This window comes from Charadrius vociferus, unplaced genomic scaffold (assembly GCF_000708025.1).
Source record: "Charadrius vociferus isolate BGI_N301 unplaced genomic scaffold, ASM70802v2 scaffold636, whole genome shotgun sequence".
NCBI lineage: Eukaryota > Metazoa > Chordata > Aves > Charadriiformes > Charadriidae > Charadrius > Charadrius vociferus.
The window spans coordinates 1,827,282-1,840,557 of NW_009649189.1; the positions used below are offsets into that span (position 1 = coordinate 1,827,282).

The 13,276-nt window shown below is 52.5% G+C and overlaps 1 protein-coding gene across 1 annotated transcript in view; it reads right to left on the reverse strand.

Annotated features, from left to right (window-relative positions):
• LOC104289887 overlaps positions 1–11,074 on the reverse strand; it is an 18,922-nt gene extending 7,848 nt beyond the window's left edge. Inside the window, exons 1-5 of the mRNA XM_009888902.1 lie at positions 11,046–11,074; positions 3,847–3,968; positions 3,488–3,591; positions 2,826–2,979; positions 2,367–2,523 (exon numbers count right to left, since the gene is read on the reverse strand). Coding sequence (XP_009887204.1) covers positions 2,367–2,523; positions 2,826–2,979; positions 3,488–3,591; positions 3,847–3,968; positions 11,046–11,074 — 566 coding nt within the window. The remainder of the gene's footprint in view (positions 1–2,366; positions 2,524–2,825; positions 2,980–3,487; positions 3,592–3,846; positions 3,969–11,045) is intronic.
• Positions 11,075–13,276: the final 2,202 nt, after the last annotated feature.

The following is a 13,276-nucleotide window of genomic DNA, read 5'->3' on the forward strand; positions in this document are numbered from 1 at the left end:
CCCCCCCCGCCCAGTCCGCTTATTAGCCACGGAAGAAACAGGCAGGGACTACAAAAACACAGTGCGCTGCTACTGGGAAATGTTATTATTACTAGGACGAGAAATGTGAGCTGCAGACTCCAGGATGAGCACACGGTGGCTCTGTTGTGTTACCAGAAGACTGCAAGAGGAGACGGTCCTTGCTCGGGTCAGGACAAGCCTCTGCAGGATCGGGGAGCACAGGCTCAGGCTTCAGCTCAGGGATTGCAGCTCAGGCTCCTCAACCGTAGCCAGCACTGGCAGCACTGCCGATTTAAATACAGATGGAATGTCAGCCCAGGTGATGGAAGCATTTTACCAATTGCTTGGGATTGAATGCACCAATGGGATATGGGCGTACTCTGTGTGTACTGCATTTGCAGCCTGTTTTTTCATATTTTTCTTGTAGTTGTTTTTTCAAACGTAAGTCCAGGTACCTTTAAAGGCAACACAGAGCACTGGAGATACCGTGATCACAGTCTCAAGGTTTGTTTGGTTTTTTTTTTTTTAATCTCTTCTTCAAGGAATCGTAGAGCATTCTTCCTCTACTGTTTCGCCATTTTGTCACAGACATAATATCTAAAAAAACTGTAGCAGCAATTTGTCCAAATTACCAAATTGAAGTCTACTGGGGTATACAGTGGTATAAAAGTAAATGTGGAGACATTTACTCCGGTTTTGTGGAGTATATAATAGTTTAAGTATTTTAACAAAGCAGATTCAGCATTCACATGGGTTGTTGGATGGGTGGTTGACGAATCAGTTTGGGAGTCTTCCACGGTGGTTGTTAAGCCTGTTAGCTGAAGGTTTGAGCATTTTAATAGTTGTTGTGATAATTGGCTTTTGCCTTTGCTTAGCTTTAAGTTGTATTAAACGAGAATTAGGAAAATTAGTAAATCAAGCCTGGGTTGCTCAAAAAGAAGAAGGGGGAATTGTGGAGACATTCCTGAATGAAAAAGGGCATAACTTAATTCTGATGAGCAACCCAGGGTTTGAACAAAGCACAGAGGCCTATGTGCAGCGTCCTTGCCCCCCCCCCCAAGATAAGCCGGGAGAAGAGTAAAACAAGAGGTGCGTGGACAGAGGGCCTTAGCCAATCTAGTTACAGGACATTGCGCGTGAAAAAGGGAGCTGGACCAATTATAATGTTGTTGCCTATGCATGCTTTTGCTGTAAGCCTATATATACTCTGCGAAAATATTCAATAAACGAGAACGATCATACTCACATTGAGAATGCATAGTTACTCCGGGGTCTGTCTCCCACTCCGACAGTAAATATGCAATAAAATGCTTTTAGGCAAATAATCAGAGGAAAATAACTTGGCATTTGTAGTCGACATGACATATAAAGGTTTTATTATACATAAGTATCTTTGACACACCAATATCCAGAGAAAGCTTTCCTACAAGTAGCAATCTGAACTTCCCTTAGTGCTAGCTGCTGAAATGCAGGGTTGGGAGGGTCAGAACTATGTTTTGGACTGCTTATGCACTGCCCAGTACCCAGTTTTTCTGTATCCAAGCCCATAGATTTCTGTACGCAAGCCCAAGACCCCCATATCTCTATCTCCAGCATAATCCAGATTTTTAGAACTCTGTTGTTCTCTTTTTAGACTGTTCTTATTTGCACATGCCACGTGCAATGCAAGAAAAGCAATTGCAGAAATTTTGGTCTTCAGGGATGCATCCATGTGTCAAGCTCCCCTAAGGTGAATCCAGGCATCTGGAATCCCCTGGGGGACCCTGTTGTCCAGGTCTGTAGGATGTCCAGGGGTCACTGAGGTCTCGGAGGCTCCGGCATTGCCAGGTGGCCCTGGGAGGCAGAAGAAGGAATGAAGAAAGAAGGAGGGGGGAAGAGACCCTATATCCCTATGCTGGGAAGGGCGAGGGGGGATTATGGGGCATCTGTGGGCCCAAGGGGCAACCTGGGGGTCCTGGGAGCAACTGATGGGTCTAAGGGTGAAAGTGTGGGACCCTGGGGGCAACTGGGTCAACTGATTGTAACTGGGGCCGCCAAATGGACAGCGGGAGTTCTGGGGAAAATGGGGGAAAGTGGCAGGGTCTCAGGGGCAATTAGGGAATCTGGCGGAAGCAAGGCAGCCTGAAGTGGTTCTGGGTGCAAGGGAGGGGTCCCAGATTGGGCCAGAGGACAATGGAAAACAGGAGGCCCTATGAGTTTAGGAGTTCTGGCAGTCTATGGCCCCCCCTTGGATACTCAGGTTCGCTCGCGTTTGTAGGGAATCCCAAGGGACTGAGGGTCCAGGGGGAGATGGGAGTCCCATGCTGGTCTGTGGGGAGCCCCAGATGCATGGGGATTTTGAGGTTTACCAGGTCAGGAGGACTCACATCAGCAGCAGTACGAGCGCCATGGAGCCAAGTGCCAGCCCCAGCCCCAGCCCCAGTGATGCAATGTGGTGCAGAGGGGTCCTGCCGTGGGGCCAGCGCAGCACAGCTCGGAACCGAGCCTGGAGCCCCTGATCTGCCTTCACGCTTCCCTCTGACACTGTGGGGATCCAGGCACCTCAAGTCATAGGGCATTGCCCCCCAGGGACCAGGTGTCTCTACAGCACCTGTTCCAGCCACAGACCTCGCCACCCCTCAGGGACTGAGGTGTCTCGGGGTCCTTGCTCCACCCCAGGTGCCTCACTGCCCCCAGAGGAGCCAGGGATCAGGACCTGTTCCACTCCACCTGTCCACCACAGACCCTGCTCACGCCCCTATGCCCCCCATGGACCCAGGTGCCTTAGGTCCTGCTCCACCCCACACTGCTCACTGCCCCCAGGGCACTCAGGTGTCTGGGCGCACCATTGAGGTAGAAGTACTTGCGGACCAAAGGCTCAGAAAGGACCCCCAGGTGACAGGCGATGGTTCCTGGAGTGGGGTCCCGGAGGGTCAGACTGAGAGGTCCCTCCACACTCTCCTGCAGCTCCTCAAACAGTGCCAGATCCTGTGTGTGCAGCTGGGGCATGGGGGAACACATCAGCGCAGCATGCTCCACCAGGTACACAAAACAGCATACATGTGCACGCAAAGGCACCCGCATCCTGCGCGTGTTTGTCAGGTCCCCTTCATGCTTCTTGTACCCTTTGCTTATGCATGTGCATGCACCTCATGTCCCACAGGTGCTCCTCGTGCCCTCTGTGTGTGCACACAGGGATGCACAGGCAGAGCATATGCAAAAGTCACTTCACACACGTGTGTACACAAGTGCACATGAATCTGCAAACGTGCGAGTGACCTGCCTCCTCCTTGCGTGCACCCTTCATATGGGTGAGCACTTGCTTGCATCCTGTGCATGCTTGCACACCTACTAGTTGCAGCGCAAATGTCTACTTTATAAGCAATACCTGTATCTATTGATAGTCCTCACGCCAAGTGCACAACTGTGTGCATGCATGCCTTGCAACCCATGCCCGGTTGTCTCATGAATGTCTACGTACACCCTTACATGTGCATGTGCAACTCACGTCCTTGGCAAACATCCAGGTAATGGGCAGGTTGGGGGGGGTGGCAAAGGGCACATCGCAGTGCAGTGTGATGGCTTCATCTGCATGGGCCCACATGTCCTGCACTGGGAGCATTGACAGGCATGTCAGTTCACATCTGCTCATGCACTTACAGAAATGATTGTGCTCCTGTGGGACCACAGGTGTTCATGTGCTCGCAGTGGGGATGGATAGTCATGCACCTTGGCATGCTCTTGTGGGCTAATGATGAGAATGCCCACATTTGACAAATGAGGGTCACCCCCAGATCCCTGGAAGCACCCAGATCTGGGATGGGGCTTAGCCCAGCCTGGATGCCTGGGTTTGCCATGGCCCCATACCTGGGCAGTCCAGGGGAAATTGGCAGTCCACGAAGCGGCAGGTAGCACACTGGAAGACGCGGGCGGCTGGCTGGTACCCTGGGAGGGAGAGACTTGGTGGTCCCAGGGGGATGGGAGATGTACTAGGGGACAGGGGGTGGCAAGACAGAGGGATGGGCACTTACCACAGGGGGGGATGCAGGCTGGAGCTGGTGGGCGGGAAGCAGTATTAGACTGGGGATCATTGGGCATCCACATCCTTGTGATGAGCTGTCAGGGCTCAGCCCTTGTCCAGCCCAGATGGGGTCCCTGGGGGTGTCTCCAGGATGGGGGTGCCCAGGGTGGGGGTCCCTGGAGTGTAGGCATCCAGGGTGGGGGTTTCTTTGACAGTGCCTTGAGTGGGGGTTCCAGGAGTACCCCAGGAGTCCTGGTTAGGTGTCTGGACCCATACCTTCCTCCAGGTGGCTTAGCTTCACCCAGATTATGTTCACGGCTTCCTGCAGAGACACCTCAAAAGGCTCTGGGGTGTCCCAGATGTCCAGGTGAGACAATGTGCCCTCCCCTTCATCCCCATAATCCCTCCCCAGACTCCACAGATCCCCTCAACCCCATATGTATATTGTGCAGTCCCATATATCCCCAAATGCTCCCTCAACTTCCCCCCCCAGAAGCTGTATATCTTGAAGCCCATATACCCTCAGGATTCCCCAAGCATCCCCTTACAGACCTCCATATATCCTGTATTTCACCACACCTCCCATTCAAGGCCTCCGTGCCCCATCCCCCATGGCCCTACCCCCTCACATGTCCCACATTCCCTGCTCACTCATGTCCCTCTGCTTCTCCAGAAAATGCAGGGCATCCATGATGATCTCCTGAAGTGCCTCATGCTGCCCCGACCCTGGGATCAGTACAGGGGCACTGGGACCGGTACAGGGTTGGGTTTGGAGGTTCAGGGATGGGAGGGTCCAGTAAGGGACCAAGGGTTCCTGGAGTCCTGATCAGGGTTTAGGGATACTGGGAAGGGTCAGCTATCCCTGGGGATTCCTGAGGTCCTAGGTAGGGCCAGAGGGTCCGAGGGACTCCCCAGTGTGTCCCTTGTTAGGGCTGGGTGATCCTCAGGGTCCCAGGCAGGGCTGGGTTTCCAGAGGCCCCTGGGGTCTAGGTCAGGACTGGGAAGACCTTGGCATGGTTGGGAATCCCTAGGGTGCTTGTCTGGGGTGGGTCCCTGGGGTCTCTGTTCAGGAAAGGGGTCCCCAACTGCCCGGGATCCTGGCCAGTGTCAATGTGAGGGCCTTGGTTGAAGTGGGGAATCCCAGAGGGTCCTGTTCAGGGTAAGGGTCTCCCTTGGGATAGAGGTCCCTGGTGGGATGGAGGTGCCAGTTAGCATGGGGGTCTTTAGGCAGGGTGCCTGTTGGGTTGGGTGTCCCTGGGGCCCCCATCACGTACCCACAATGACAGAGGTGAGTGGCACAGCAGCCTGGACAAGGGCCTCAAGGCAATGTTGGTGTTGGGGGTTGTTGAGGAGCGCCCCAGTAATGTCATGGCAGAGTTGTGCCCACTGGATGGGAGGCCCAAAGCAGAGCAGGCAGGGTTGCACCCCAGAGAGCCAGGATGCCAGGGCCACCCACTGCCACAAGCCAGGTCCTCCTGCCTGGATGCCTTGGTTTCCAGGGAGCCAGGGGGCCAGCACCAGCATCAGGAGCACCCACCACCACCTCATGGCCCCAAAGCATAGGACCCAGATGCCTGTGTCCCCAGGGAACAGCAGGGTTCCTAGGTGGAGCCTGGGCGCCTGTGTCCCAAGGGAACAGCAGGGTTCCTGGGTGGAGCCCAGGCGCCTGGGTCCCCAGGGGACAGTAGGGTTCCGAGGGAGGTCGCAGATGCCTGGGTTCCCTCTTGAGAGGAGTGAGGGTACCCAGACACGTGGGTCCCCTCAGGTGTGTGGGTTGGAGAAGGGGCTCCCGGTCCCTCATTTTGGTCTCCCCAAATCCTCTACCGTCAGTCCCTGCCAGTCACATTATTTGGTGACCCAAATCCCCTCTATTTAGATGTCTAATTCCTCACCTTCATCTCCTATAGCATAGTCCTGTCAGCATGCACAGTCCAGTCTCTTGCAGGTCGCAAATCCCCTTCTTTGAAACCTATGCAAGGCTTCTCCTTTTCATGCCTTCATATCCCATCTCATGAATACCTCCATACTCGCCCACCAAGGGGAGCTGCTCCGGAGCTGGCCTGGCCCGCAGCAGAGTGGCAGTTCTTGGCACACAGGGGGAAATGAGGCAGGGAAATGCCAGGGCAGCGGAGAGCCCACCACGTGGGAGGCGCCGAACAGGCTGGGGCTTTGCCAGAGCAACCGCGACCACCCCCACACCTATAAAAAGTAGCCTGGGGGGTACAAGTGACCAGGAACGTGGCAACAGAGGGGGCAACCAGGGCGTGGGGTATCAGGGCATGGTCACCCTGCCAACTCAAGAGGTGAGGTCAAGCAGTGGCTGTTACCCTCTCAGAAGGAGAGGTCTTCACCCAGTGCAAAGCCGGGTCCTTTGCACTCACCAGAATGGATGTGGCAACCCAGACAGAGGTCCTGCAAAAATGTGCAGCCATCCAGGATTTGGGCTGCAGGGAGTGCCAGAGCCTGTTGCTGGTGACAGATGGCAGCCATGAGAACAGCTGTGTGAGGTGGGACTAGGAGGACTATCTGCTCAGCCTGGTGGCAGAGCTACAGGGGGAAGTAGAAAGGTGAAGGAGCACCAGTGAGTCTGAGAAAAATAAACTGGTGGAACCATGCTCTGCCCTCCCTGAGACAGAAACGGGAACAGCCACCAGAATAAAACCAAGATCAAGGGGACCGTGCATCCTCCCCTCGCTAGAATGAAGGCAGTAGCTTAAAGGAGAGAAGTGAATGGAGGCAAGTCCATGCTTGGGGTGGCTGACAAATCCCTCCCAGCCCACCTCACCTTCACAGGTGCCTCTGTACAACAGGTATGAAGCTCTGGATGTGGAAGGCCAGTAAATGGATGATGTTGATGGTGGTCCATCTGTACCAGAGGTGTTGCAAGGTCAGAAAGGCCCACCCCCATATCACAACCACCTCCAGGAGGAAGAAAAGACAGGTTTATGGTTGTAGGTCACTCCCTTCTGAGAGGAACAGAAGGTCCAATATTTTGGACAAGACCCTCCTCTTAGGGAAGTCTGCTGCCCCCCTGGGGCCTGGGTAAAGGATATCACTGGGAAACTTCCTAACCAGGTACAGCCCTCAGACTATTACCCATTACTGCTATTCCATGTGGGTGGCAATGAGGCTGTAACATGTAGTCCAAGGGCAACCAAAAGGGCGTTCAGGGCTTTGGGACAGTTGGTAAGCAAATCTGGAGCACAGGTTATATTTTCACCTCTCCTTCCAGTTGTGGGCAGCAACACTGGAAGAACCAGACAGACCCAGTCTATTAATACATGGCTCCATGGCTGGTGTCACTGCCACAATTTTGGTTTTTTTGATAATGGGATGGCCTACATGGCACCAGGTCTGCTGGTGCCAGATGGGATTCACCTTTCTCAAAGAGGGAAGAAGGTCTTTGCTCATGAGCTAGCAAGGTTCATTGACAGAGCTTTAAACTAGGCTTGAAGGGGGAGGGGGATAATATCGGGCTTGCCCGTGATAAGCTGTGGGACGACACGCAAAGGTTAGAGGGACAGGGTGCTAGTGAGAGCACTCAGCCTGTTGCTCTGAGACATGCTGGGTACACTGCAGCACACTTCAAGTCTTATGGAGATGAGGCAGGGGCTCCTGAGATAATAGGAGCCAACAGGGAAACACCATTGAAATACTTCAAAGGAATTAAGAGGTGTTCCTCTAAGAAGGTGACATGGCTGACAGCGCAGCTGAAGTGCCTCTACACCAATGCACACAGCATGGGCAACAACCGAAGGAGCTAGAAGCCACCATGCTATTAGAAAGCTATGACCCGGTTGCCTTTACTGAAACTTGGTGGGACAAATCCCATGACTGGAGCACAGCTATTGATAGCTACAGGCTGTTCAGAAGGGACAGGTGAGGCAGAAGGGTGTAAAAGATGACTTGTAAACTCCCTGAAAAAAAGACTGAGAGAAGCAGCCTGAGGAGAGAGGGGGGAGACCCTCTGAGGAATGTCTCAAACACTCTCAAGTACCTTGAGATATGGCTGTAGTCAATGGGTGGATAATGTGGCCTCTGGATAATGCAGGCCTTGTGCTCAGAGAACTGATCAGGCTAACACTTGCTTATGTCTTGTGTGACTCAGGCGAGAAAACTCATCTGAATAACACAGAACGCATCCTTGCAGGGGCAGGGAGGAAGTCTTGTGAAGACAGGACTTTCTGCTCAACTTGTGAAGCTTGTTAGTTCTCTGTTTTTGGGGCCATTGTGTCCAATGAACGACCTTTGCCATATTATCCGAGAAATGCATATTAAAGTTGACACCCCTGCATATGCTAATGAAGATCATGCTAAACACACATGACTATAGCTCGTCTCTCCACCCAGATCATGCTACACATCACTGGGGAGGATGGGACGGGACGCTCTATCCCTCTGTTTCTTTTTCTTTTAAAGTTGTTAAGTAACACAAGGCATACCTTACTACTCACCATAATTCATTGTGTATCTGTTGTTAAGTACTGCTTGCCATACTTTGTTGTATATCTGTTGTTAAGTAACGCAATGTGTACCTTACCATAATTTGCTTTAACATTCGCCATAATTTGTTATAAACCTAACCAATTATCGTGTACCTAGTTAAGACATACGAATCACTGTGGGAATCTAAGAAATGTTTTTGTATGGACCTTCAGAGTTGTCTCGCTGCTGGGGATTTGCGAATCTGAGTCACTTCCCCCTCTCTCTTCTGAGTGGGGTGTGACAGAGGGGTGGAGGCCTTGCCCTCTGTGTCACAAAATGGATAGATTGTGAAGAGCTGCCTTGAAAGAATAGGCATGAGCCAGTTGAAAGCTTATGGCTAAGAATTAGAGACTGTGGCAACAAAGGGAACCTTGTGGTTGGTGTCTACTACAGGCCACCAAATCAAGGAGATTGTATTGGTGAAGCCTTCTTACTCCAGCTCCAGGAAGCAACCTGGGTGTGCTTATTGACGAGAAGCTCAACATGAGCCAGCAGCATGCAATCGGAGCCCAGAAGTCCAACCATATCCTGGGCTGCATCAAAAGAAGTGTGGCCAGCAGGTCAAAGGAGGTGATTCTGCCCCTCTACTCCACTCTCGTGAGACCCCACCTGGAGTACTGCATCCAGCTCTGGAGTCCCCAACATAAGAAGGACATGGACCTGTTGGAGCGTGTCCAGAGGAGAGCCACGAGGATGATCCGAGGGCTGGAGCCCTTCTCCTGTGAGGAGAGGCTGAGAGAGTTGGGGCTGTTCAGCCTGGAGAAGAGAAGGCTCTGGGGAGATCTTATTGCGGCCTTCCAGTACCTGAAGGGGGCCTACAGGAGGGCTGTGAAAGGACTTTTTACTCGGGCTCGTAGTGATAGGACGAGGGGGAATGGCTTTAAACTGGAAGAGGGCAGGTTTAGATTAAACATTAGGAAGAAATTTTTTACTTTGAGGGTGGTAAGGCACTGGAACAGGTTGCCCAGAGAGGTTGTTGAGGCCCCATCCCTGGAGGTGTTCAAGGCCAGGCTGGACGTGGCCCTGGGCAACCCGGCCTAGTGGGAGGCATCCCTGCCTATGGCAGGGGCGTTGGAACTCGATGATCTTCAAGGTCCTTTCCAACCTAAACCATTCTATGATTCTATGATCTGTGGTGGGCTGAGGTGAGCCTCAGGGCAGAGCCCAGATGGTTAGGCCCCGCGGCCCCAGTTCAGGCCTTTGAGTGTGGGTGAAGCTGGCGGGCCGTATCCCCCCCACAGGCCCTGGGGCCTTGCCAGCCCCTCCCACCACCCACAGGGTCCTGTGGCAAGTAAAGTAAAGGCATTACATTAACCAAGCAGGGCTGAGCAATGCAGCCCGCACTGCCCAGGACCTGCCCCCAGCAGTGCGTGTGCCTCTCCACCAGCTATTGAGCTGCCTTTCAGCTGCATCTGGAGCATCCCACCACCTGCCACATTGGCGCCGCAGCTTTGGTCCTACGGCATGGCTTTCCTGAAGGCAGTGTCCAGGCTGAGCTCTGCTGTCTTCTGCAAACTGCGGAGAAACAGCGTCACACTGCTGCTATGAGTCCTTGGGACAGGCAGAGCTGACTAAATCCTTCTGCCCCAGGTGGGGAAAGTCACAGAGGCAGGACGAAGCGTCACGGGGCAGGATTGTGCCTGCAGAAGTTACAGGTTCCTCTCTCCCGTGAGAGGGGTGGCTTCCTTCCCTTTTCTTTCTTTTTTCCCCTCTTAAAGGGCACAGTTGCTACGTGTGGCAAAGGCATCTGCCGGGGAAGGCCCTGTGCTGCACCGCCCTCACGAAGGACGATGGGTGTGTGTAGGGAGGGCTGCAGAGTGGGATGTTTACAGGGGGAAACCCTTCTCAGACCGCTCCTCTTATTTCTCCTGAAGAGGCCAGTTCCCTCCTTACCAAACAGGTGCGCTTTGAAATATCAGAGCCTTTGCCGTGCTCTGCCCCCAGTTTGGCACCGGTCGAGCCCACAGTACACATGCACTCCCTCTTTGTTGTACCACAGCAGCTGCCCTGGGCTGAGCAGTCCCAAGGAGGTGAAGGCCTTTAGTCCTTCCTTCTTCTCTCTCGGAGTGAGGAGGGATTGACCCATCACTCCTCGCTTTTTGGAGGGGGAGGCTTTTTGCAGGGCCTACAGGAAAGATGGGGAGAAACTCTTTTGTAGGGCTTATAATGACAGGATGAGGGGTAATGTTTTTAAACTAAAAGAGGGAAGATTTAGAGGAGATACAAGGAAGAAATTTTTTACACTGAGGGTGGTGAGACGCTGGCCCAGGTTGCCCAGAGAGGTGGTGGACGCCCCATCCCTGGAAACATTCAAGGCCAGGTCGGACAGGGCGCTGAGCAACCTAATCTAGTTGAAGATGTTCCTGCACATTGTAGGGCGGTTGGACTAGATGGCCTTTCAAGGTCCCTGCCAACTGAAACTATTCTATGATTCCAAGTACACACTAGCTAAACCCTCGTTCTTGTTGCCACCAATAAACGTGGTTGTCAGCATGAGTAGCGCCTACAACTCTTGATTCCTTGTAAGTAATCCAAAGACTATTCATGTATTCATTTTTACCGTTCACATAAGCTGTTGGCTTTAGCCATGATATCGCCTGTTACCATTCACTTTTGAGCATTTGCACACACAACTCTACTGTGCAAGTGCCTTTAATGCATATTTATTACCTGGGTTTGCACAATTTTGTTGCAACTTTGCTGCTTTCAGATGGTTAGGTCTGGTTTCTTCTAGCAGCAAACCCTGCTTGAAAGCTGTTGATAACACACCAGTGTTTTGGCTACTGCTGAGCAGTGCTGCCACAGCATCAAGGCCATGTCTCCAAACTGTCCCCTGCACCTCACTCAAAAAGGCCAGCAGGCTGTGGGTGGGCAAGAGCTTGGGAGGGGACACAGCCAGGACAGCTGACCCAAGCTGACCAAAGGGACATTCCACACCAGTGATGTCTGCTCAGCAATAAAAGCTAAGAGAAGGGAGGAAGGGAGAGGGCATTCATCATTATAGGGTGTTTGTGTTTTGGGGCAAGCGCTGCGCATGCACTTCCCAGGTAGTGGCTGGACATAGCCTGCTGACGGGATGTAGAGAATAAATCTTTTTGTTTGCCTTTGCTTCTGTTCACAGCATTTGTTTTTTCTTTATTAAACTGTCTTAATCTCAGCCCATGAGTTCTTTTTCATCTTATTTTCTTCCCCCCTGTGCTGCTGAGGAGGGGAGTGCTAGGGTGGTTGGGTGAGCGCCTGGCGGGCAGCCAAGGCCAACCCACCACACTATCTCACTTATATGAAGGCTATTCCATGGTTTTATTTCCTATGTTTCCATTGCACTGAAAAAAAGTAGACCGGCAGAGCCATCTCTCTTATTCTTGTGTTTCTCCCAAATGCACTTTGAGTTAATAGCAATATTTAAACTAATGATAAATATTGCAACAAAGGAAACGATACACTCTAACAGATCAGCTTTGTCTTTCTCTTGTCTATGAACACGTGACTCTCAAATACTTTTTAAGCGTTTGTAAAATACTGATAAACCTAAGCTGTCAAAATTCTCAAGGATGTGTTCTGTTTGATCTTTGGCCTTCTTGGTTTACTTTTTCTTTTTCTGTAAAACACCTTTCCAGTAACATTCCCTTTGATGTTGCTATTCTTGTGGGCAACGGGCATCACAGATCAAGGTATAGATAATAAGCATTTTTTAAGGGACCTAAATTAAACAAAAAACGCCCTGTACCTCAGCTCTAAAGCTTCTGTACAAAACGTTGAGTTTATTTTGTTTTGTAGAGTTCTGCATGTTTCTATAATGTACATATGGGATGAGGGCTTCTGATTCAGAAAAGAAAATGCCTCTTCCAGGACCAGCAATGTTGTATAATAGCACGGAAATCTGCACGCACTTAAGAGTCTCTTCTGCTGGGACACATCAGCTTGTTCGTTTGAAACCTAAAGGTAGCACCTTGCATAGGCACAGGCACAACCCCCAAAAGGCTCAAAACCCAATCAAAGTTGTAGATCCAAGTGCCAAACTTCAGTCCTAGTTCTCCAGAATCTGGATCTTAAGTTTTGATGAAGCCCAATACAGAAGGAAATCAGTTACCCATACAACTGAAGGTCCCACAAGGTTGGACCTTCCCTGAAAATTGGGCAGTTCATTTCCACTCTCTGGACGCTAAAGGCAGCGCTTATAATGGATGCACGTCCCAAGGTTCCTTAAACATGTGCTTGGCAGGGGCAAGGGTGCTCTGTGCTGGGCATGGATGGCAAGGGGTGAGCAGAAGGAGCTGCAGCGGGCCCCGCATGGGAGCGGGGCAGGGGCTGCCGGGGGCGGCGGGAGATGGTTCCAGCTAGCTCCAAAAGAAGTGTGAGCAGCCATCGGCTGCCAAATGTCCGGCAGTCAGGGGAGCCTGCCACTCCCCACTGCAGACATGTTGGGTGAGAGAGGCAGGAAGAAGCAGGGAAGGGTAGAAGGAAGCCCATAGGCACTTCCAGCCTTGTGTCCCCATGTGGGGACGTGGCAGGGGTGAGCCCCAGCCTGGGGAAACCCCTGCTGGTCAGGAGACCGTGAGGTGGGGGCAGGTCCCTGAAGCCCCTGCCCACTGCAGAGCCCCCCTGGCAGGGCAGGGCGGGGCGGGGGGGTGCTGCCCCTTTGTGACAGTCTAAGGTCACAGTGGGACAGCCCCACCTCATAGCGGTGACAGCCCGCCTTTCCCCACTGTGGCCAGCCTCCGCTCCACACGCACTGGCGAGGCCGAGGGGACTCCAGGCGCTGGGGGGGCCCCTTGCCACCCCCCCGCTCCG